Source organism: Pseudophryne corroboree, chromosome 2 (genome assembly GCF_028390025.1).
Source record: "Pseudophryne corroboree isolate aPseCor3 chromosome 2, aPseCor3.hap2, whole genome shotgun sequence".
Lineage (NCBI taxonomy): Eukaryota > Metazoa > Chordata > Amphibia > Anura > Myobatrachidae > Pseudophryne > Pseudophryne corroboree.
This window is the reverse complement of record NC_086445.1, coordinates 212,808,580-212,831,480: the sequence shown is the minus strand read 5'-3', so window position 1 is coordinate 212,831,480 and position 22,901 is coordinate 212,808,580. Positions and strand designations below refer to the sequence as shown.

General features: G+C 43.6%; 1 protein-coding gene across 1 annotated transcript in view; it reads left to right on the top strand.

Annotated features, from left to right (window-relative positions):
• Positions 1-22,624, top strand: part of HIGD1C (HIG1 hypoxia inducible domain family member 1C) — a 79,702-nt gene extending 57,078 nt beyond the window's left edge. Inside the window, exons 3-4 of the mRNA XM_063952295.1 lie at positions 9,699-9,833; positions 19,242-22,624. Coding sequence (XP_063808365.1) covers positions 9,699-9,833; positions 19,242-19,306 — 200 coding nt within the window. The 3' untranslated portion in view covers positions 19,307-22,624. The remainder of the gene's footprint in view (positions 1-9,698; positions 9,834-19,241) is intronic.
• Positions 22,625-22,901: the final 277 nt, after the last annotated feature.

Sequence of the window (22,901 nt, the reverse complement as noted above, 5' to 3'; positions counted from 1 at the left end):
GTGATTCCGACTTGATCATAGCTGTGCTAAATTTAACACAGCTACGATCAGGAACACAGACATGCGGGAGGACACCCAGCACAGGGCTAGTCCGCCTCACATGTCACTCCCTGCCCATTCGCAGAAGTGCAAAAGCATCGCACAGTGGCAATGTTTTTGCACTTCAGGAGTAGCTCATCGCTGCCCGGGTCGCAGCGGCTGCATGTGTTGTCACGCAGCTGCTGCGGCCCTCCCCCCGCACGTTCCGGCCATGCCTTTGTTGGCTGGACCGCGCCTACAAAATGGCAGCCAAACGCAGTTTTGACCTGATTGTTGCGCTGCAAAGAACTGCAGCGAGCGATCAGGTCAGAATAACCCCCTGTAACACTGGATCAGTGTACTAGGGGACCCAAGTTTGAGTCCCGACTAGTCCATATTCACTTGATGGTATCTTTTCTATCATTATTTTTATGTTATGTTAAATATGATTAGGTAATTTATAACTCTCAGTCAAAAATATGTATTTAACGATTAAAGAACATTTCGAAGTAGAATAAGATAAATAATAGAAATGCATGTGAATTAAATGACAAGACTTTAATGATGTATGTTTACACATTTAATTAAAATATTTCACAGAAGACAGTCGGGGTCCAGGGAGGACTCCCCAGTTAATGGTGAATCTGGTCATACTATGGATCTCAAATGTTATTTATTTCGATGTTTTCATTAAGGCCATTTGGCATTAGGGTGTTAAGTGCGAAAATCCAATTTATTTTGTGGCTGCTGCTGATAAGAACCTCAATTATTCACATATAAATTTAGATTTCTCTAGCACCAGAATAATGAATCTACAACATTTCACATAACATTGTTACTATGATCCCTAGGTCATACCACTTTTATCCATTAATAAAAAAAACAACCTTTTCAAAAAATTGTCACATAACATCTTCATCCACTTGCCTCTTCATTTGTACTGAAACTTTGAATCTATGGGGGGAATTAAATTAGTGGAGATACAGTATTCCATTTTCAAGTATTAACTTACCGCGCACCTTAGGTGGTCATTCCGAGTTGTTCGCTCGCTAGCTGCTTTTAGCAGGCGTGCAAACGCTAAGCCGCCGCCCTCTGGGAGTGTATCTTAGCTTGGCAGAAGTGCGAACAAAAGGATCGCACAGCGGCTACAAAAAGATTTTGTGCAGCATCAGAGTAGCTCCAGACCTACTCCTAGCTTGCGATCACTGCCGACTATTTAGTTCCTGTTTTGACATCACGAACACGCCCTGCGTTCGGCAAACCACGCCTCCGTTTCCCCAGCCACGCCTGCGTTTTTCCGCACACTCCCTGAAAACGGTCAGTTGACACCCAGAAATACCCACTTCCTGTCAATCACTCTGCGGTCAGCAGTGCGACTGAAAAGCTTCGCTAGACCTTGTGTGAAACTACATAGTTCGTTGTAAAAGTACGACGTGCGTGCGCATTGCACCGCATACGCATGCGCAGAAGTGACGATTTTTTTGCCTGATCTCTTCGCTGCGAACGAAAGCAGCTAGCGATCAACTCGGAATGACCACCTTAACTTCATTTATGGCTTGTTATCGGGTGTCAACTTATCATGCAATACAATTAGAAAAAGGGTGTTAAGTGTTTCACCAGATAATTCTTGCTGGTTTTTCACATATTAAGTATAGGTGAACATGGGGAAATCTGCCTGTACCCCTCAAAAAGACAAACTAATATTGGATAACAATATACAAGTCAGTAAGGGGCCATAATAAAAGTATTTGGTGTTCTTAAATTGTGTCAAAAAGCTGTTCTAAGCATTTTTCTAAAACAGTGAAAAAATGATAGAAAGCAAGTGTTTTTCTGCAAAATAAATGCTCTACTTAAATTAGGGGTGCCTAAAAATGTATGTAAAGTATATTTCTCTGACGTCCTAGTGGATGCTGGGACTCCGTAAGGACCATGGGGAATAGCGGCTCCGCAGGAGACAGGGCACAAGAATAAAAGCTTTAGGATCAGGTGGTGTGCACTGGCTCCTCCCCCTATGACCCTCCTCCAAGCCTCAGTTAGATTTTTGTGCCCGAACGAGAAGGGTGCAGGCTAGGTGGCTCTCCTGAGCTGCTTAGAATAAAAGTTTAATTTAGGTTTTTTATTTTCAGTGAGTCCTGCTGGCAACAGGCTCACTGCATCGTGGGACTAAGGGGAGAAGAAGCGAACTCACCTGCGTGCAGAGTGGATTGGGCTTCTTAGGCTACTGGACATTAGCTCCAGAGGGACGATCACAGGTACAGCCTGGATGGGTCACCGGAGCCGCGCCGCCGTCCCCCTTACAGAGCCAGAAGAGACGAAGAGGTCCGGTGAAATCGGCGGCAGAAGACAATCCTGTCTTCAGACTAAGGTAGCGCACAGCACCGCAGCTGTGCGCCATTGCTCTCAGCACACTTCACACTCCGGTCACTGAGGGTGCAGGGCGCTAGGGGGGGAGCGCCCTGAGACGCAATATAAATGATAATACCTTAGGTGGCAAAAGAATACATCACATATAGCTCCTGGGCTATATGGATGTATTTTAACCCCTGCCATTTTTACACAAAAGAGCGGGAGATAAGGACGTCGTGAAGGGGCGGAGCCTATCTCCTCAGCACACAAACGCCATTTTCCCTCACAGTTCCGCTGGAAGGACGGCTCCCTGACTCTCCCCTGCAGTCCTGCTTCAGAATCAGGGTAAAAAAGAGAAGGGGGGGCACTATTGGCAGCAAATGACAATATAAACAGCAGCTATAAGGGAATAACACTTATATAAGGTTATCCCTGTATATATATATAGCGCTGGGTGTGTGCTGGCAGACTCTCCCTCTGTCTCTCCAAAGGGCTCGTGGGGTCCTGTCCTCTATCAGAGCATTCCCGGTGTGTGTGCTGTGTGTCGGTACGTGTGTGTCGACATGTATGAGGAGGAAAATGATGTGGAGGCGGAGCAATTGCCTGCGTTAGTGATGTCACCCCCTAGGGAGTCGACACCTGACTGGATGATCGTGTTCAAACAATTAAGTGATAATGTCAGCACTTTGCAAAAAACTGTTGACGACATGAGACAGCCGGCAAATCAATTAGTGCCTGTCCAGGCGTCTCAGACACCGTCAGGGGCCCTAAAACGCCCGTTACCTCAGTGGGTCGACACAGACCCAGACACAGATACTGAGTCTAGTGTCGACGGTGATGAGTCGAACGTAATGTCCAGTAGGGCCACACGTTACATGATCACGGCAATGAAGGAAGCATTGCACATTTCTGACACTACAAATACCACTAAGAAGGGTATTATGTGGGGGGTGAAAAAACTACCAATAGTTTTTCCTGAGTCAGATGAATTGAATGAGGTATGTGATAAAGCGTGGGTTTCTCCCGACAAAAAACTGCTAATTTCTAATAAATTATTGGCACTATATCCTTTCCCATCAGAGGTTAGGACACGTTGGGAAACATCCCCTAGGGTTGATAAGGCGCTCACACGTTTATCTAAACAAGTAGCGTTACCGTCTCCTGAGACGGCCACCCTCAAAGAACCAGCTGATAGAAGGCTGGAAAATATCCTAAAAAGTATATACACAGATACTGGTGTTATACTGCGACCAGCAATCGCTTCAGCCTGGATGTGCAGTGCTGGAGTCGCGTGGTCGGATTCCCTGACTGAAAATATTGATACCCTGGATAGGGACAATATATTGTTAACTATAGAGCATTTGAAGGATGCATTACTATATATGCGTGATGCACAGAGGGATATTTGCACCCTGGCATCAAGAGTAAGTGCTATGTCCATCTCTGCCAGAAGAACGTTATGGACGCGTCAGTGGTCAGGGGATGCGGATTCCAAACGACATATGGAAGTATTGCCGTATAAAGGGGAGGAGTTATTTGGGGCTGGTCTTTCGGACCTGGTGGCCACGGCAACGGCTGGAAAGTCCACCTTCTTACCCCAGGTCACTTCACATCAGCAGAAAAAGACACCGTCTTTTCAAACTCAGTCCTTTCGTTCCCATAAATACAAGCGAGCAAAAGGCCATTCCTTTCTGCCCCGGGGCAGAGAAAGGGGAAAAAGACTGCACCATGCAGCCGCTTCCCAGGATCAGAAGCCTTCCCCTGCTTCTGCCAAGTCTTCAGCATGACGCTGGGGCTTTACAAGCAGACTCAGACTTGGTGGGGGCCCGTCTCAAGAATTTCAACGCGCAGTGGGCTCACTCGCAAGTGGATCCCTGGATTCTACAGGTAGTATCGCAGGGGTACAAACTGGAATTCGAGGCGTTTCCCCCTCGCCGGTTCCTGAAGTCTGCTCTGCCAAAGTCTCCCTCCGACAGGGAGGCAGTTCTGGAAGCCATTCACAAGCTTTATTCCCAGCAGGTGATAATCAAGGTACCTCTCCTACAACAAGGAAAGGGGTATTATTCCACGCTGTTTGTGGTACCGAAGCCGGACGGCTCGGTGAGACCAATTTTAAATCTGAAATCCTTGAACACTTACATAAAAAGGTTCAAATTCAAGATGGAGTCACTCAGAGCGGTGATAGCGAACCTGGAAGAAGGGGACTATATGGTGTCTCTGGACATCAAAGATGCTTATCTCCACGTCCCAATCTACCCTTCTCACCAAGGGTATCTCAGGTTTGTAGTACAAGACTGTCATTATCAGTTTCAGACGCTACCGTTTGGGTTGTCCACGGCACCTCGGGTCTTTACCAAGGTAATGGCCGAAATGATGATCCTTCTTCGAAGAAAAGGCATCTTAATTATCCCTTACTTGGACGATCTCCTGATAAGGGCAAGGTCCAGGGAACAGTTAGAAGTCGGAGTAGCACTATCTCAGATAGTGTTACGTCAGCACGGGTGGATCCTAAATATTCCAAAATCGCAGCTGATTCCAACGACACGTCTTCTGTTCCTAGGAATGATTCTGGACACAGTCCAGAAGAAGGTGTTTCTCCCGGAGGAGAAGGCCAAGGAGTTATCCGAGCTAGTCAGGAACCTCCTAAAACCAGGCCAGGTGTCAGTGCATCAGTGCACGAGGGTCCTGGGAAAAATGGTGGCTTCTTACGAAGCAATTCCATTCGGAAGATTCCATGCAAGAACGTTTCAGTGGGATCTACTGGACAAATGGTCCGGATCGCATCTTCAGATGCAGCAGCGGATAACCCTGTCACCAAAGACAAGGGTGTCCCTCCTGTGGTGGTTGCAGAGTGCTCATCTTCTAGAGGGACGCAGATTCGGCATTCAGGATTGGATCCTGGTGACCACGGATGCAAGCCTGAGAGGCTGGGGAGCAGTCACACAGGGAAGAAACTTCCAGGGCTTGTGGTCAAGCATGGAAACATCTCTTCATATAAACATTCTGGAACTACGGGCCATTTACAATGCCCTAAGTCAAGCGAAACCCCTGCTTCAGCGTCAGGCGGTATTGATCCAATCGGACAACATCACGTCAGTCGCCCACGTAAACAGACAGGGCGGCACGAGAAGCAGGAGGGCAATGGCAGAAGCTGCAAGGATTCTTCGCTGGGCGGAAAATCATGTGATAGCACTGTCAGCAGTGTTCATTCCGGGAGTGGACAACTGGGAAGCAGACTTCCTCAGCAGACACGACCTTCACCCGGGGGAGTGGGGACTTCATCCAGAAGTCTTCCACATGATTGTGAACCGTTGGGAAAAACCAAAGGTGGACATGATGGCGTCCCGTCTAAACAAAAAACTAGACAGATATTGCGCCAGGTCAAGGGACCCTCAGGCAATAGCGGTGGACGCTCTGGTAACACCGTGGGTGTACCAGTCAGTGTATGTGTTCCCTCCTCTGCCTCTCATACCAAAAGTACTGAGAATCATAAGAAGGAGAGGAGTAAGAACTATACTCGTGGTTCCGGATTGGCCGAGAAGGACTTGGTATCCGGAACTTCAGGAGATGCTCACGGACGAACCATGGCCTCTACCTCTAAGAAAGGACCTGCTCCAGCAGGGGCCTTGTCTGTTCCAAGACTTACCGCGGCTGCGTTTGACGGCGTGGCGGTTGAACGCCGGATCCTGAAGGAAAAAGGCATTCCAGATGAAGTCATCCCTACCCTGGTCAAGGCCAGAAAGGATGTAACCGCAAAACATTATCACCGCATTTGGCAAAAATATGTTGCGTGGTGTGAGGCCAGGAAGGCCCCTACAGAGGAATTTCAACTGGGTCGTTTCCTCCATTTCCTGCAAACAGGACTGTCTATGGGCCTAAAATTAGGGTCCATTAAGGTTCAAATTTCGGCCCTGTCGATTTTCTTCCAAAAGGAACTGGCTTCAGTACCTGAAGTTCAGACATTTGTAAAAGGGGTACTGCATATACAGCCTCCTTTTGTGCCCCCAGTGGCACCTTGGGATCTCAATGTTGTGTTGAGTTTCCTAAAGTCACATTGGTTTGAACCACTCACCACTGTGGACTTAAAATATCTCACATGGAAGGTGACGATGCTGTTAGCCCTGGCTTCAGCCAGGCGTGTGTCAGAATTGGCGGCTTTATCGTATAAAAGCCCTTACTTAATATTTCATTCTGACAGGGCAGAATTGAGGACTCGTCCTCAATTTCTACCTAAGGTGGTTTCTGCATTTCACATGAACCAACCTATTGTGGTACCTGCGGCTACTAAGGACTTGGAGGACTCCAAGTTGCTTGACGTGGCCAGGGCCCTGAAAATATATGTTTCCAGGACGGCTGGAGTCAGAAAATCTGACTCGCTGTTTATCCTGTATGCACCAAACAAATTAGGTGCTCCTGCTTCTAAGCAGACGATTGCTCGTTGGATTTGTAGTACAATTCAGCTTGCACATTCGGTGGCAGGCCTGCCACAGCCAAAATCGGTAAAAGCCCATTCCACAAGGAAAGTGGGTTCATCTTGGGCGGCTGCCCGAGGGGTCTCGGCTTTACAACTTTGCCGAGCAGCTACTTGGTCAGGGGCAAACACGTTTGCAAAATTCTACAAATTTGATACCCTGGCTGAGGAGGACCTGGAGTTCTCTCATTCGGTGCTGCAGAGTCATCCGCACTCTCCCGCCCGTTTGGGAGCTTTGGTATAATCCCCATGGTCCTTACGGAGTCCCAGCATCCACTAGGACGTCAGAGAAAATAAGATTTTACTTACCGATAAATCTATTTCTCGTAGTCCGTAGTGGATGCTGGGCGCCCATCCCAAGTGCGGATTGTCTGCAATACTTGTATATAGTTATTGTTACAAAAATTCGGGTTATTATTGTTGGGAGCCATCTTTCAGAGGCTCTTTTTCGTTCTATCATACTGTTAACTGGGTTCAGATCACGAGTTGTACGGTGTGATTGGTGTGGCTGGTATGAGTCTTACCCGGGATTCAATATCCTTCCTTATTATGTACGCTCGTCCGGGCACAGTATCCTAACTGAGGCTTGGAGGAGGGTCATAGGGGGAGGAGCCAGTGCACACCACCTGATCCTAAAGCTTTTATTCTTGTGCCCTGTCTCCTGCGGAGCCGCTATTCCCCATGGTCCTTACGGAGTCCCAGCATCCACTACGGACTACGAGAAATAGATTTATCGGTAAGTAAAATCTTATTATTTGTGTTATTTTCACACACTTTTATAAAGTCTACAAAAAACACCAACACCCACCTGCAATCTTCAAAACACCTGTCCCATTCATATAGCACCTCCATACACCTGTCCCACATCAATGAACCCATTTTCTTGCATTTTGCACATTTTCACCCCAAAAATGACATGTTGGCCAAATTAAGATAATTAAAAAAATCTAAGTGGTTATGTTCTATTTTACATGATAATTGTGCTGAAGCTGGTCAGGCAGAAACAAAATACAAACAGACTGATCTACTTTTCTTCTCTTAACCACTTAACTGACGATTTATTTCACCGAAAACCGCTCCGAAATTGTAGTTTTTTTTTTAATGAGTGAATTAGGTGAAGAACATGTCTTTAACCCTATCCCAAATAATTTTAGTTAAAAAAAAAATGAAAAAAAAAATATTTGTTTTGAGGTTTTTTCAAACATCGAAACATTGACCGGGAACATCGCGACCATCGGGAACATCGCGACCATCGCGGCTTTCATTTTGAAAGCAGGGACAGCCTGCAGGTATACAGGGGGGTCTGGGGGTGGCTTGGGAGGGTTCATTTACTCTCCCCAGCGGCTGCCATTGTCTGCAGCCGCTGGAGGGGGGGGGATCCTGCCGTGCTGACCGATCAGCAGTGATCGGCAGCACGGCAGACACAGGGGGAGAGGGCAGGGAGGCAGAGGGACCTTCCGGTCCCTCTGACAGCAGCAGTGGAGGGAAGTTTATCTTCCCTGCTGCTGCTAACACTCTCTATCTGACTGGTCGCATCCTGTGCGACCAGGTCAGATAGAGCACTTGCAGGCATGGTCGCATCTGATGCGACCATGCCAGGCAAGTGGTTAATGCTGGCATCACATGCAGCCGATAGGAGGCATTTGGGCTGATATTGAGAAATTTTTGGACAAAAACTAAATTTATCTGATTATTATCCGGCATGTTGGAAAATACAGTCTAATGTCCCTGCAGATAACGCTATTGTCCTGCATGTGCCGTGATCTTCTGACTACACTTAACAGGCCTAGCCATGTTCAGACTTCAGGCATGTCCAGTGGCGTACCTACTGCCATAACTACCTGTGCAATTGCTATAGGGCTTGGCAGTGAAGACGGCACAGGATTACATGTGAACTGAGTGTTGTCATTAGTTTTGTACACACAGGGCTCTGGGTAACATGCTGAGTGCCTTGAGTGCCAGTCACTACCGATTATGTGCACAGATACTGGTGCTAAACTAAGCTTACCATGCTGGATATTGTATCCCTGACTGAAAATGTATTGTAAAATAAAATCTTTTTGTTTTTCATCAGTCCATATCCAAAAGTAAATAAAAATCCTGGAAACATCACCTTAAAAAAAAAAAAAAAGTCTCAGCCACCTCCACTACAAACTATCATCAAGTCATATCCACTGATATTATAATTCACAGCTTAAAACTCACCAATACCCCCCTCCTGTCTTTTAGTTCAATGCATGCAGTGATAGTGGGCATCACCATGCCACAGTTATTGGACAAGTAGGGCTTTTGCCTTTATAATGTGTTACTCTGGAAGTTGGGTGTGGGTTTAGGAAAGTAATACTCCTTTCACACCGCACAAATAACCCGGTATATTGCCTGGTCGACGCGGGTAGCTGTGCGGTTTGAAAGGGTCACTCTCAAATTCCCGGGTCGCCTGACCCGGTAATTCAGCCCGGGAATAAAGAAGGATTATTACCGGGTCAGGTGCAGTGTGAACGGGTTGCTGGGACCCGGGACCTGTTCACAGTATAATCAGAGGCAGCGCGGAGATGATGTCATCTCCCAGGGCTGCCTCCGCCCCCGATGCTGCCTCTGTCCCCGCCCCCTATGGCAACCTGACCCAACATATTGGCGGGTCGGGAATCCGGTTGATAAGGGTCCAATGCCGGGTCCCACCCGGAAAGGACCCGTTTCCAATTCCCAGGTGCGACCCGCCATTTGCGATGTGAAAGCGATATTAGTGGAAAACAGATTCTAAATAACTAAAACAAAGGATTGAAAAAAACAGATATGTCCGGTTTCTTAGTTAAGCTGGAAAATATATCTGATTATATGACACACTGTTTTTTTCCCCTTATAGGGTTGGCCGGTTTCATGGCAGTGGTGGCCTATGGAATTTACAGGCTGCGTAGCCGTGGGGATGAAAAGCTGTCTGTGCATCTCATTCACATGAGAGTTGGTGCCCAAGGATTTGTTGTGGGTGCTTTGACTTTTGGTATGTTAAATAAATATTGAAACATGGGTAACTTTTTTTTTTTTTACAAAAGATCATTCAGTATGAATTTAAGACTAATATGAAAATAAGTCTAAGCAAAAATGGCAGCACCCATGAAGGTTGGAAAAATGGTGGCTGCTATATCTTTTAAAATTGAGAATTGTTTTATGGATTGAATATATATGTCTGAATAATGATATGTAAGAAAGAGGTTGTATAAGATGTGTTTTCATACACTTCCCGACCGTTGTGCGTACTTTTATCTGCTCATACTCCTGGAGATAACAAGAAGCATTATCAACAGACAGTGTGGATCCGATACCAGTTATGGGGGCTAGAAGGTTTAGAGACCTAAGTGCCTTTTGAACATGCACAGGAGCGCATATATTTATGTAACAAAACAGTTAGATGCACTGGGTACACACTGGAGAGATGTGTAACCCAGACGAGATATCGGCCCGAAGTGCCGACATATCGGAAGCTGGGTACACCTTGAAGATGTTAAGGAAGGACGGATTGATCACTATTCTCTCATTCTAAGAAAATATTTTGAGAACAGTTCGTGCGCAATGCTTATAGCAGCTGGTATTGTCTCAAGTACTCCTAGAGGTTTCCTTCACCCCTCACCAACACAGTGCACAACATAAAAAATATATAGAGACTGAGACTTAACTAGCGCTTCTTATTCTTGCTGGTGCTTATTCACAGGCTTCCATCATTCGTATTAGAAGTATCATATAAATGAATATAAAGTGCATATAGTGAAATACCGTTTTAATAGCATACATATATGACACACATTTTTTTTTTTAAAGTATAAAAGTATAAAGGTCAGGTATTGTGCAAATCACTGCAAGCAGCAAGGAAAGAAACTAATTACCAGATCATTCAGTACTGTTTTTAGGCAGTTCTAAAAGTGCATGGGAGATGGTAAAGGGATTTCCGGATAATCCCACCATACATGGATCTTACTGGATACTGGTCTTTAAGTCCGTCCTCAGGCTTGTCAGAAGGTAACCGACGCGTTTCCACCCCGAGCTGGGGTCTTTGTCAAGGTTCAAAAAAGTCTGAATGCTGACCTCCTCATTTTGGCTGCTATTTAAATGCACGCAGCACCAATAAGAATCCTAATTGCCCAGCTGGACCCTATACATGAAAAAACTACCAGTCCCATGGTCCTTTGCTGTGGGCGTCCCTATCGTCATGGAAGCTCCAATCCTCGTCTGGAATTTCTATAAGGGGCGGGCTTGTTGTCATAGTGCCCTGTCTGTATTCCTTTCCAGTGTGTCCTCCAACACTACGCGGCGTAACGTCACTTCCGGTTGCTATAGGGGGTGGGCTTGTTGCCATAGTGCCTAGTCCTGGTTACTTTCTCATGTAACCTCCAGCGCTACACAGCGTAGCGTCACTTCCGGTTTCCGTTGCTATGGAAACCCGTGTCTCTGTCCGTCACTGCTCGATCCGCGGCCGGGTAGCACATGTGGATGCATTATACTTTTACTTAGATCTCCCACTATGTGGTTCTGGTGGAATCTATCAAATATCCTTTTAATGTAGTTTCTAGATTCAATCAGTTAAAACCGTAACGTCACTTACGGTGACGTCCATGGTGCATACTCTTTGTTTACATTTACCTAAGAGAATGTTTTGACAATAAACAGAAAGTGAGTCATCAACCATATTACCTCATCTTAAATAAATAGCATTATAAAATCCTCTAATAATTTGAATAGAATCTATGTATATTTAAAAAGATTTTTTAAACAGACTTTGTTCATACAGACAAATTCCTATTGTTTACATTTGTCTAAAAAGAATGTTTTAATAATGGACAGAAAGTGAGTCATCAATCATATAAAATCATCTTATATAACCTTATATAACCTATTATTTCATAAGTAATTAAATTTAAAAAAACTTTAATAGTGCTTAAAATCTATGGAGTTCATTAAAAAAGGGCCGGAGATGAAATAATCAGGATTAAAATATTTTTTATAAATATTTTTTATAAAAACCATAAATGTACTTATAAAAACCATTTAACCTCAAAATCGGAGTTAATACCCCCAGGTTTTAGCGTACCGAATTCATAAATCAATTGCATCTCTTTTTTCGCCAGTTGACCAGGTATATTTTTACATCTCCCGTTTCCTTTCACATGTTTAATTCCACAAAACTGTCTAATAGCTGAAGTGCTACTTTGGTGGACAGTCCTGAAATGCTCGGATAATGCATGTGTACTTAGGCCATTTCTAATGTTTCTAAGGTGCTCGCTGATACGGATTTTTAATGCTCTTGAAGTGCGGCCTATATACCAAAGGCCGCAAGTGCATTCTATCGCATAAACCACATTAGAAGAATTGCACGTAATGAAATCCGTTATTTTCCAGTCACGTTTATTAATAGTGACTTCCGTAATCTTGCTGGTTTTCGACTGGATACCTCTACACCCTAAACAGAGGCCACAGCGAAAAAAAACTTTTGATTTTATTGTACTCATGGCTTTTTTCAGAGGGTGGGCACTCTTGACCAGACTCGTTTTTAAATTTGGTGCTTTTCTAAAGATGCACTTGGGTTTATTTGGGACCAGTCCTCCAATTATCGGGTCCTTTTTCAGTATCCCCCAATGTTTGACTAGGGTTTTTTCAATACTCCTATACTAACTATTGTATGAGGTTATAAAAGCCCATTCGAAATTAGAGTTGGTTTTCTTTTCAGCACTATTCTTGGGTTGTAACAGAAGTTCTCGATTTATTCCTGCTACTTTATTCTTGGCTTCTGTAACTTTTTCTTTATTATAGCCGGATGCCTCAAATCTGAGTTGCATTTCTTCTGCCTGTGCCGCGTATTTTTCTTCTTGGGTGCAATTCCTTTTGAGACGCCTAAATTGACCCCCAGGAATTGAACCCAACCAGTCTGGATGGTGGCAACTCTTTGCGTTAATATAGGCTCCGGAGTCAGTGGGTTTTTTAAAATTCATGGTGTTTAGCTTTCCATTCTCTACGTATACCGTCACATCAAGAAAATTAATAATGCTGGTACTCTTCTCAAAAGTGAAAAAAATATTCAAGTCGTTACTGTTAAGATATGTAAAAAACTCATCTAGCAAATTTTCTCCTCCTTTCCACACAAAGATCACATCGTCGATGTAACGTCTCCATAGCACCAGGTTCGCTCCGAAGGGACAGTGGTTCCAGATATTCTCCTCCTCCTCAATTCCTGGGGGTCAATTTAGGCGTCTCAAAAGGAATTGCACCCAAGAAGAAAAATACGCGGCACAGGCAGAAGAAATGCAACTCAGATTTGAGGCATCCGGCTATAATAAAGAAAAAGTTACAGAAGCCAAGAATAAAGTAGCAGGAATAAATCGAGAACTTCTGTTACAACCCAAGAATAGTGCTGAAAAGAAAACCAACTCTAATTTCGAATGGGCTTTTATAACCTCATACAATAGTCAGTATAGGAGTATTGAAAAAACCCTAGTCAAACATTGGGGGATACTGAAAAAGGACCCGATAATTGGAGGACTGGTCCCAAATAAACCCAAGTGCATCTTTAGAAAAGCACCAAATTTAAAAACGAGTCTGGTCAAGAGTGCCCACCCTCTGAAAAAAGCCATGAGTACAATAAAATAAAAAGGTTTTTTTCGCTGTAGCCTCTGTTTAGGGTGTAGAGGTATCCAGTCGAAAACCAGCAAGATTACGGAAGTCACTATTAATAAACGTGACTGGAAAATAACGGATTTCATTACGTGCAATTCTTCTAATGTGGTTTATGCGATAGAATGCACTTGCGGCCTTTGGTATATAGGCCGCACTTCAAGAGCATTAAAAATCCGTATCAGCGAGCACCTTAGAAACATTAGAAATGGCCTAAGTACACATGCATTATCCGAGCATTTCAGGACTGTCCACCAAAGTAGCACTTCAGCTATTAGACAGTTTTGTGGAATTAAACATGTGAAAGGAAACGGGAGATGTAAAAATATACCTGGTCAACTGGCGAAAAAAGAGATGCAATTGATTTATGAATTCGGTACGCTAAAACCTGGGGGTATTAACTCCGATTTTGAGGTTAAATGGTTTTTATAAGTACATTTATGGTTTTTATAAAAAATATTTATAAACAATATTTTAATCCTGATTATTTCATCTCCGGCCCTTTTTTAATGAACTCCATAGATTTTAAGCACTATTAAAGTTTTTTTAAATTTAATTACTTATGAAATAATAGGTTATATAAGATGATTTTATATGATTGATGACTCACTTTCTGTCCATTATTAAAACATTCTTTTTAGACAAATGTAAACAATAGGAATTTGTCTGTATGAACAAAGTCTGTTTAAAAAATCTTTTTAAATATACATAGATTCTATTCAAATTATTAGAGGATTTTATAATGCTATTTATTTAAGATGAGGTAATATGGTTGATGACTCACTTTCTGTTTATTGTCAAAACATTCTCTTAGGTAAATGTAAACAAAGAGTATGCACCATGGACGTCGCCGTAAGTGACGTTACGGTTTTAACTGATTGAATCTAGAAACTACATTAAAAGGATATTTGATAGATTCCACCAGAACCACATAGTGGGAGATCTAAGTAAAAGTATAATGCATCCACATGTGCTACCCGGCCGCGGATCGAGCAGTGACGGACAGAGACACGGGTTTCCATAGCAACGGAAACCGGAAGTGATGCTACGCTGTGTAGCGCTGGAGGTTACATGAGAAAGTAACCAGGACTAGGCACTATGGCAACAAGCCCACCCCCTATAGCAACCGGAAGTGACGTTACGCCGCGTAGTGTTGGAGGACACACTGGAAAGGAATACAGACAGGGCACTATGACAACAAGCCCGCCCCTTATAGAAATTCCAGACGAGGATTGGAGCTTCCATGACGATAGGGACGCCCACAGCAAAGGACCATGGGACTGGTAGTTTTTTCACGTATAGGGTCCAGCTGGGCAATTAGGATTCCAATTGGTGCTGCATTTAAATAGCAGCCAAAATGAGGAGGTCAGCATTCAGACTTTTTTGACAAAGACCCCAGCTCGGGCTGAAAACGCGTCGGTTACTTTCTGACAAGCCTGAGGACGGACTTAAAGACCAGTATCCAGTAAGATCCATGTATGGTGGGATTATCCGGAGATCCCTTTACCATCTCCCATGCACTTTTAGAACTGCCTAAAAACAGTTCTGAATGATCTGGTAATTAGTTTGTCATTCCTTGCTGCTTGCAGTGATTTGCACAATACCTGACCTTTGATATTTTTAAATAAATGTGTGTCATATATGTATGCTATTAAAACTGTATTTCACTATATGCACTTTATATTTATTTACATGATACTTCTAATACGAATGATGGAAGCCTGTGAATAAGCACCAGCAAGAATAAGAAGCGCTAGTTAAGTCTCAGTCTCTATATTTCTTATGTTATTCTCTCATTCGTTAGCATACATCTTGTCCCTAGCGATATCGTCACATTAATTACACATATAGTAAGAGGTGCTACCATGCTGGGACTTGTATTTCCTCAAAGAAAGAGAATATGGTGCCGTTGCAGACTCCACAATACCAAGTACTGCTAGTCTAACATAAAGCACATTCTAGGTTCTTGGTATACTTTTTGTCCAAAAAATACTAGTCCACCAGCTTGCATGTAGGTGACCTCGTCTCTGGGGGTTCCTAACACTAAGTTTTAATCCAGGGCACAGGACCCCAACAAGATGGCGAGAGCCAGTCACCCCAGGGCAGCATACCAGTGAAAAGCTAAGGTGTTCATGACTGCTAATAAGAAAAAAGTAAGAAGACGCACAAGTAGACTCTGATTAAAGTGATATGCGGCATACCTATATTCTGTCTGCGACTGCGGCTGTATATGCATACAAAATGCTACAGTTCAGTGTTTTCCTGGAAATAACTGTAACGTAGCATTTCGTATGCAGATACAGGCGTTGTCAAACAGAGAATATATGCATGCCTTATATAATTTTAATCCGCAAGAGAAAAAGACGCCCACTGTTAGAGTTGCACGTGAACTGCAGCCTCACTCACGCCAGGCATCTCACGGTGCATGGCGTATTGAGGCTAGTTGTATGAGGACACATCTGTATCTGTACATAAAAGCAGAATATTTGCCAGTTATGTCAATAGCATTAAAATTTATGTCAACCCCATTCCAAGGATAAAAGGCATCTGCAGTTACAGTATCTCAGCAAAGCACCTGTTCATCCTTGTTAGACTTTAAAGGATTATAATGTCATTTCCAAACACTTTAACCCATTCACTGTGCCCTAGCACCCTCCATAGCGATATGTACAACCAAGTGGGCACACATATTTAAAAGTAGGGAGTCCCCACTTTCTAATTATATGGCCCACGAGTAGCTATTGTCTGGTGACCACCTGTGAGGCTAGCTCCTGGCCTCTGTAGTCCTGTAAAGAACAATATTTAATATATTTATACTATTACCTTTGCATCCAAGCCCCGGGGTTGCAGGGAAAAGCCCTGATTTTTCAGCCCTGGACTAGTTGTCCTCGGGGAAGGGGGACACCCTTTTTTTTATTTATATTTCAGAAAATCTGGGGATTCTTTTGTTGTCTATGATAAGTAATCAATTGCTGGTCCGCTGGTCTATTGCTGTCTAAAGTTATTTTTTTTTCCTGCAAATTTCCCTCTGATTTACCTTTAGCAAATCTTCAGATTGCAAATCCGACGGGAATTTAAAAAAAAAAACTAAAAAAAAAAAAACTTGACGCTTAGTAAATTTACCCCTAAATATACAGCATATGGCAAAATGAGTAAATAATACTAAATATGTACCTCCTTAGAGGAGTGTCTGTATGCGTCAATGTCTATTTATGTTTAGTCTACATGAATATGTCCTTACTCTATACACAAGGTGGTCTATTTACTAAACCTTGGATGGAGATATAGTGGATGGAGATAAAGTACCAGCCAATCAGCTCCTAACTGTCATTTTTCAAATCCAGCCTCAGACATGGCAGTTAGGAGCTGATTGGCTGGTACTCTGTCTCCGTCCACACTTAAGCCATCCAGCTCAGCCAGTCCAGAGGCACCACACCTCACACCTCCATTACCCCAATCTGGGTCTTTGATTAACCAGCAAGGAGCCACATGATAATGGTTCCTTACTTAAATATATCTAAGCTAAGAGCTACCTTGGCTTCTTGCTGGTTAATCATAGACCCAGATTGGGGTAATGGGGGTGTGAGGTGTGGTGCCTCTGGACTGGCTGAGCTGGATGGCTTAAGTGTGGCATACCTTTACATTCTATTAACACTTTTCACACAGTAATTTCTTTAACACTATTTTTCCATTTTAATTACATCTCATTTTTGTATCACCTTCTTTATAGCTTCGGCTTCCTACCACTAATTTATTAACACTATAGTTTTTTTACTGGTATGCTGCCCTGGGCTTTCTGGCTTATGCTGGTGTTTTGGGGTGCCACACCCTGCACCTAGATATAGCGCTAGGGACCCCAAATATACAGAGATGCCTTGATGCGGCTTTGGGGCTTATTCATACATTTGCGCAAATATATGTAACCGAGATCTCTGAATTCTACTATTGTGTGGGATTTACATCTGGTTACTGTTATCATTCAGGGTGCTGGGGGAAACAAAAATACTATAAAATTATACAGAGCAGCTGATTGGTTGCCATGGGCAACATCTCCACTGGCTCTTTTCTCCACTCTTATCACTGCTTAGTACACCTCCCCCTAAGGGCCTTATTCAGTATCAATCGCACACTGAAGTATTTATGTTCCTGTACATAGTGTGGTGCAATTGTATCTCACTGATACGAACACCTCTGCCTCATTGACAGGTAGAGGCGTTTGTGGGGCAGTGTGAAGTGGAGCAGGAAACGCAGGCATGTCATGGCTGTTTTTGGGACAGTCTGATGATGTCATCTGTGTTTCCTGCGATTGGAAACATGGTGGCGGTGCATCTGCATATGCAGCCAGACTGCGCAGGCAGGTGTCAGAATCTGCGATAGCAATGCCAAACATGCTTGGGCGCCTTGCCCTGTTCTGGGTGGTCCCCAGCATGCGAGTTTATCAGTAGCATTTTTTGCTAATTTAGCAAAAACTGTGATCAACTCTGACTACTCCCTATACTGTATACAACTCTGACTACTTCCTGCACTGTATACAACTCTGACTACTCCCTGCACTGTATACAACTCTGACTACTCCCTATACTGTATACAACTCTGACTACTCCCTGCACTGTATACAACTCTGACTACTCCCTGTACCATATACAACTCTGACTACTCCCTATACCGTATACAACTCTGACTACTCCCTGTACTGTATACAACTCTGACTACTCCCTGCACCGTATACAACTCTGACTACTCCCTATACTGTATACAACTCTGACTACTCCCTGCACTGTATACAACTCTGACTACTCCCTATACTGTATACAACTCTGACTACTCCCTGCACTGTATACAACTCTGACTACTCCCTGCACTGTATACAACTCTGACTACTCCCTGTACTGTATACAACTCTGACTACTCCCTGCACCGTATACAACTCTGACTACTCCCTATACTGTATACAACTCTGACTACTCCCTATACTGTATACAACTCTGACTACTCCCTATACTGTATACAACTCTGACTACTCCCTGCACTGTATACAACTCTGACTACTCCCTATACTGTATACAACTCTGACTACTCCCTGCACCGTATACAACTCTGACTACTCCCTGCACTGTATACAACTCTGACTACTCCCTATACTGTATACAACTCTGACTACTCCCTGCACTGTATACAACTGACTACTCCCTGTACCATATACAACTCTGACTACTCCCTGTACTGTATACAACTCTGACTACTCCCTGCACCGTATACAACTCTGACTACTCCCTATACTGTATACAACTCTGACTACTCCCTATACTGTATACAACTCTGACTACTCCCTGCACTGTATACAACTCTGACTACTCCCTGTACCGTATACAACTCTGACTACTCCCTATACCGTATACAACTCTGACTACTCCCTGTACTGTATACAACTCTGACTACTCCCTATACTGTATACAACTCTGACTACTCCCTATACTGTATACAACTCTGACCACTCCCTATACTGTATACAACTCTGACTACTCCCTATACTGTATACAACTCTGACTACTCCCTGTACTGTATACAACTCTGACTACTCCCTATACTGTATACAGACGTTTGCATTTTGGTGTGTATTGCGCAGTAAGGTCATGCAAATCTAACACAAACACACAAGATACGTTTGTACACCTGTAAGTGAACCCCTTCATGTATAGCAATTGTATTAAGTTAGTTGTATATGATTGTTTCTTTTCCCCTGATTTAGGTGTATTGTACTCCATGTACAAGGATTACTTCAAGCCCCAGAATAATGACACATCTGACAAGTGAGGAGCGCAGTAGGCGGATACCCCCAGAGACACACAACGTCTGCGTTGACCGGTCTGGAAACTGACTTCATGCGTGCTGGACCAACTCATTAGTATTATGTTTTACAACTTGTTTTATCCCTAGTTAATGTCACTATACATGTAACTATGCTATACAGGAAAATGTCTGTGTTATAGCTATTTCACTGTTACTATTATTATTATCCTTTATATTGTACCACAAGGGATTCTGTTCTTCATAAATAACCAACCACTGTTATAACATCATAGTCACTGGATTTCCTGAGTGTCTAGAACTGGGGCACCTCCGGACCCCATAGGCCCGTATGATGCACATCTACTTACCACATTAGAGGCTCTTACTCTGCTCCTCTATGCATACATAGGGCCCAGCGAGAGCGGCTGGACACAACTTGCTGGGTGCCATAGCAGCAGCATGGGCTGTTCAGGAGGCAGTTACACCGCTGGTGTGGAGTGAATATGGATATGACTTACACTAGGCTGATTATTCTGCACAACACATTGATGTTCACTGGGATATGTTCCATATGAGAAGCATCAGTTACTAAATGTAGCCAGTGCCAGACTGCAATCCTGATCTGATTCTGGCTTATTCTGAGTATTGCCCTCTAATTCATCTCATTCATCTGTGTTTTAAGGGTCGTTTCATCTTTTCTTTTTGCTCATAGTAATGCATTAAATAATTGTATGTTATTTTATTATTTAACATTCCCCAGTGTGTGACAGTTCTGTCTTTTCCTTCTCTTCTGGGTGTATATATACTAAACTGTAGGCTTTAGAAATGGAGTTGTTGCCCACAGCACCAATCAGATTCTAGCTATGAATTTCTAGAAGGTTCTAGATAAATGATATGGAGTATCTAATTGATTGCTATGGGCAACATCGCCACTTCTAAAAACCCGCACTTTAGTAAATATACCCTTAAGAGTTCAGTCTTTATTCTTCTTTTCTACACTGAGATCTCAAGTGTCTCAGAACATATTAGAACTTGTGTTTGTCACTGTAATCGCTGTTAGTGGAAAGTCCTGGAACCTGTGCCTGTCTATGTAACTGCTGTTAGTGAGCATGCATGGAACCTGTGCCTATCTATGTAGCTGATGTTAGTGACCATGCATGGAGCCTTTGTGATCGCTGTTAGTGAGAATGCATAGGAATTTGCCTGTTACTGTAATCTCTGTTATTGCAAGGCTTAGAACCTGTGCCTGTCTATGTAGCTCATCTGCTGTTAGTGAGCATGCATGGGACCTGTGTCTGTCATTGTAATTGCTGTTATTGGAAGGCTTGGAACCTGTGCCTGTCTATGTAGCTGTTGTTAGTGAGCATGCATGGGACCTATTCCTGCCGCTGCAATTGCTGTTAGCGGGCTTGCATAGAACCTTGCCTGCCACTGTAATTGCTGTTAGTGGGAAGGCTTGGAACCTGTGCTTGTCACTGAAATCGCTGTTAGTGGGCATGCATGGGACTTTGCGTCACCATGCGAAATGCATCATCAAGCCCCTAGACCACCCACATCACTGGGTAAGTGAGTGGATCTGGGAGACTGGCCTGCTTTCTTGAGGGTCTGCTGGACATTTAAAAAAAAGTAGCTATGTTGTTGAGCCAAGTGTCAGTATACAACAGCCTTGACAATGTCACATCAATGACGTGTACACGATTTCAACATGCCATACATATCAGAGTTACAAAGAGAAAACACTTATTCAGTTTGTTTTATGTGCAAATTGCCAGGTTCAGGAACCACATCCAGCACTCCTCTCATCATATCTCTTTTCTGATGTAGTCAAGAAACCCAATTTAATCACAGCACTTATTTTGAAAGTATTTTACGATGGAATATACAGTACACTATAGGAATAGTACACCCGTAGATCAGCCCAGCCACGTACGCACTTACTGTAATTATAACCCCATCTGTTTTATGCCACCTGTCTTATGTTATAGCACATTAGTGGTTTTAACCAATCCCTGGCCTAGACTTACTAAAGCTTCTGTAATAGACAAGTGGTGGTGTGCCCACTGCAACCAATCAAAGTCTACCTTTCATTTCTCTATTACATTCTAGAAAATAGACCGAATCTGATTGGTTGCTACCACCACTTGTCTGTTTTAGAAGCTGTACCCTATTTATGTACTGTTTTCATGTGTTACATTGTTCTAAATAGAAAATGTATAATAGTGGTAAAACACTAATCTCGTGCTGTGACCTACACCGTAAAAGCAGGAGTGGCAGTTTCCAGTATATACTGTATTATGTGATATACGTATCTAACTGTAGCTCCACAGCCTGCATTTTATAAGTATGTTGTGTTTGTTACTGAATTTTATCACTGTCCAAGCGCTGCCATATGGGAGTTGATGTCTGCTTTGACACCCTGCACGTGTCTGGTTTGCTCTGTCTTTGATGACTGTGTGGTGCCTAGAAAGCTGGTGAAGCTACTTACTGTCTGTGAGTTCTGATGCAGTGTACATAGAATCAATGCTATGTACCAGTCACGCAGAGTGTAATAAACTAGGGTGACCATATTATCCCTTTTACCTGGGACGCTCAAGGATTACACAAGTTCTGTGGCTGGCTGACTTCAAGCCTACATTTCAGCTGGTTTTAGGCCCTCATTCCGAGTTGTTCGCTCGCTAGCTGCTTTTAGCAGCATTGCACACGCTAGGCCTCCGCCCTCTGGGAGTGTATCTTAGCATAGCAGAATAGCGAACGAAAGATTAGCAGAACTGCTCGAAAATCTTTTCCTGCAGTTTCTTGAGTAGCTCCAGACCTACTCCTAGATTGCGATCACCTCAGTCCGTTTAGTTCCTGTTTTGACGTCACAAATACGCCCTGCGTTCGGCCAGCCACTCCCCCATTTCTCCAGACACTACCGCGTTTTTCCCTGACACGCCTGCGTTTTTTAGCACACTCCCGGAAAACGCTCAGTTACCACCCAGAAACACCCACTTCCTGTCAATGACACACCGATCAGCAGAGCGACTGAAAAGCGTTGCTCGCCGCTGTGTACAATTGCTTAGTTTTGTGTGAAATTACTTGGCGCGTGCGCCCTGCGGCCCATACACATGTGCAGAACAGCCGGTTTTTAGCATGATCGCTATGCTACGAAAAACAGCAGCGAGCGATCAACTCGGAATGACCCCCTTAAATCAGCCACAGAACCTGTGTAATCCATGAGCGTCCCAGGTAAAAGGGATAATATGGTCACTCTAAATAAACAACTAGGTGAGGTTCATGTGTCTAGTGCTATTTCAGCAGGAAACAAACTAAATCTGAAATAAAATATAGAATTGAATAATACATCATATGTTGTCTGTTTTTTTTCTTTTCCCTGTGTAAATACACGCTGTGCTTCCCAGCTACTTCCAAGCCTGCACTGGCCTAATGCTGGAATGGACTGACAACGCTTGCCCATTTCAGAGACATGAACAGGTTTACCTGCCCCTTGTGTGTGTGCTTCCCATTGTCTGTTGACCACATTGTTCTGGATGCCATATAGCACATACTATAGTAGCATAAACCAGCTGCAGAATTAGGTGGCAGAGATGGTGTTGGTACCATAACAAACACAGGAAAA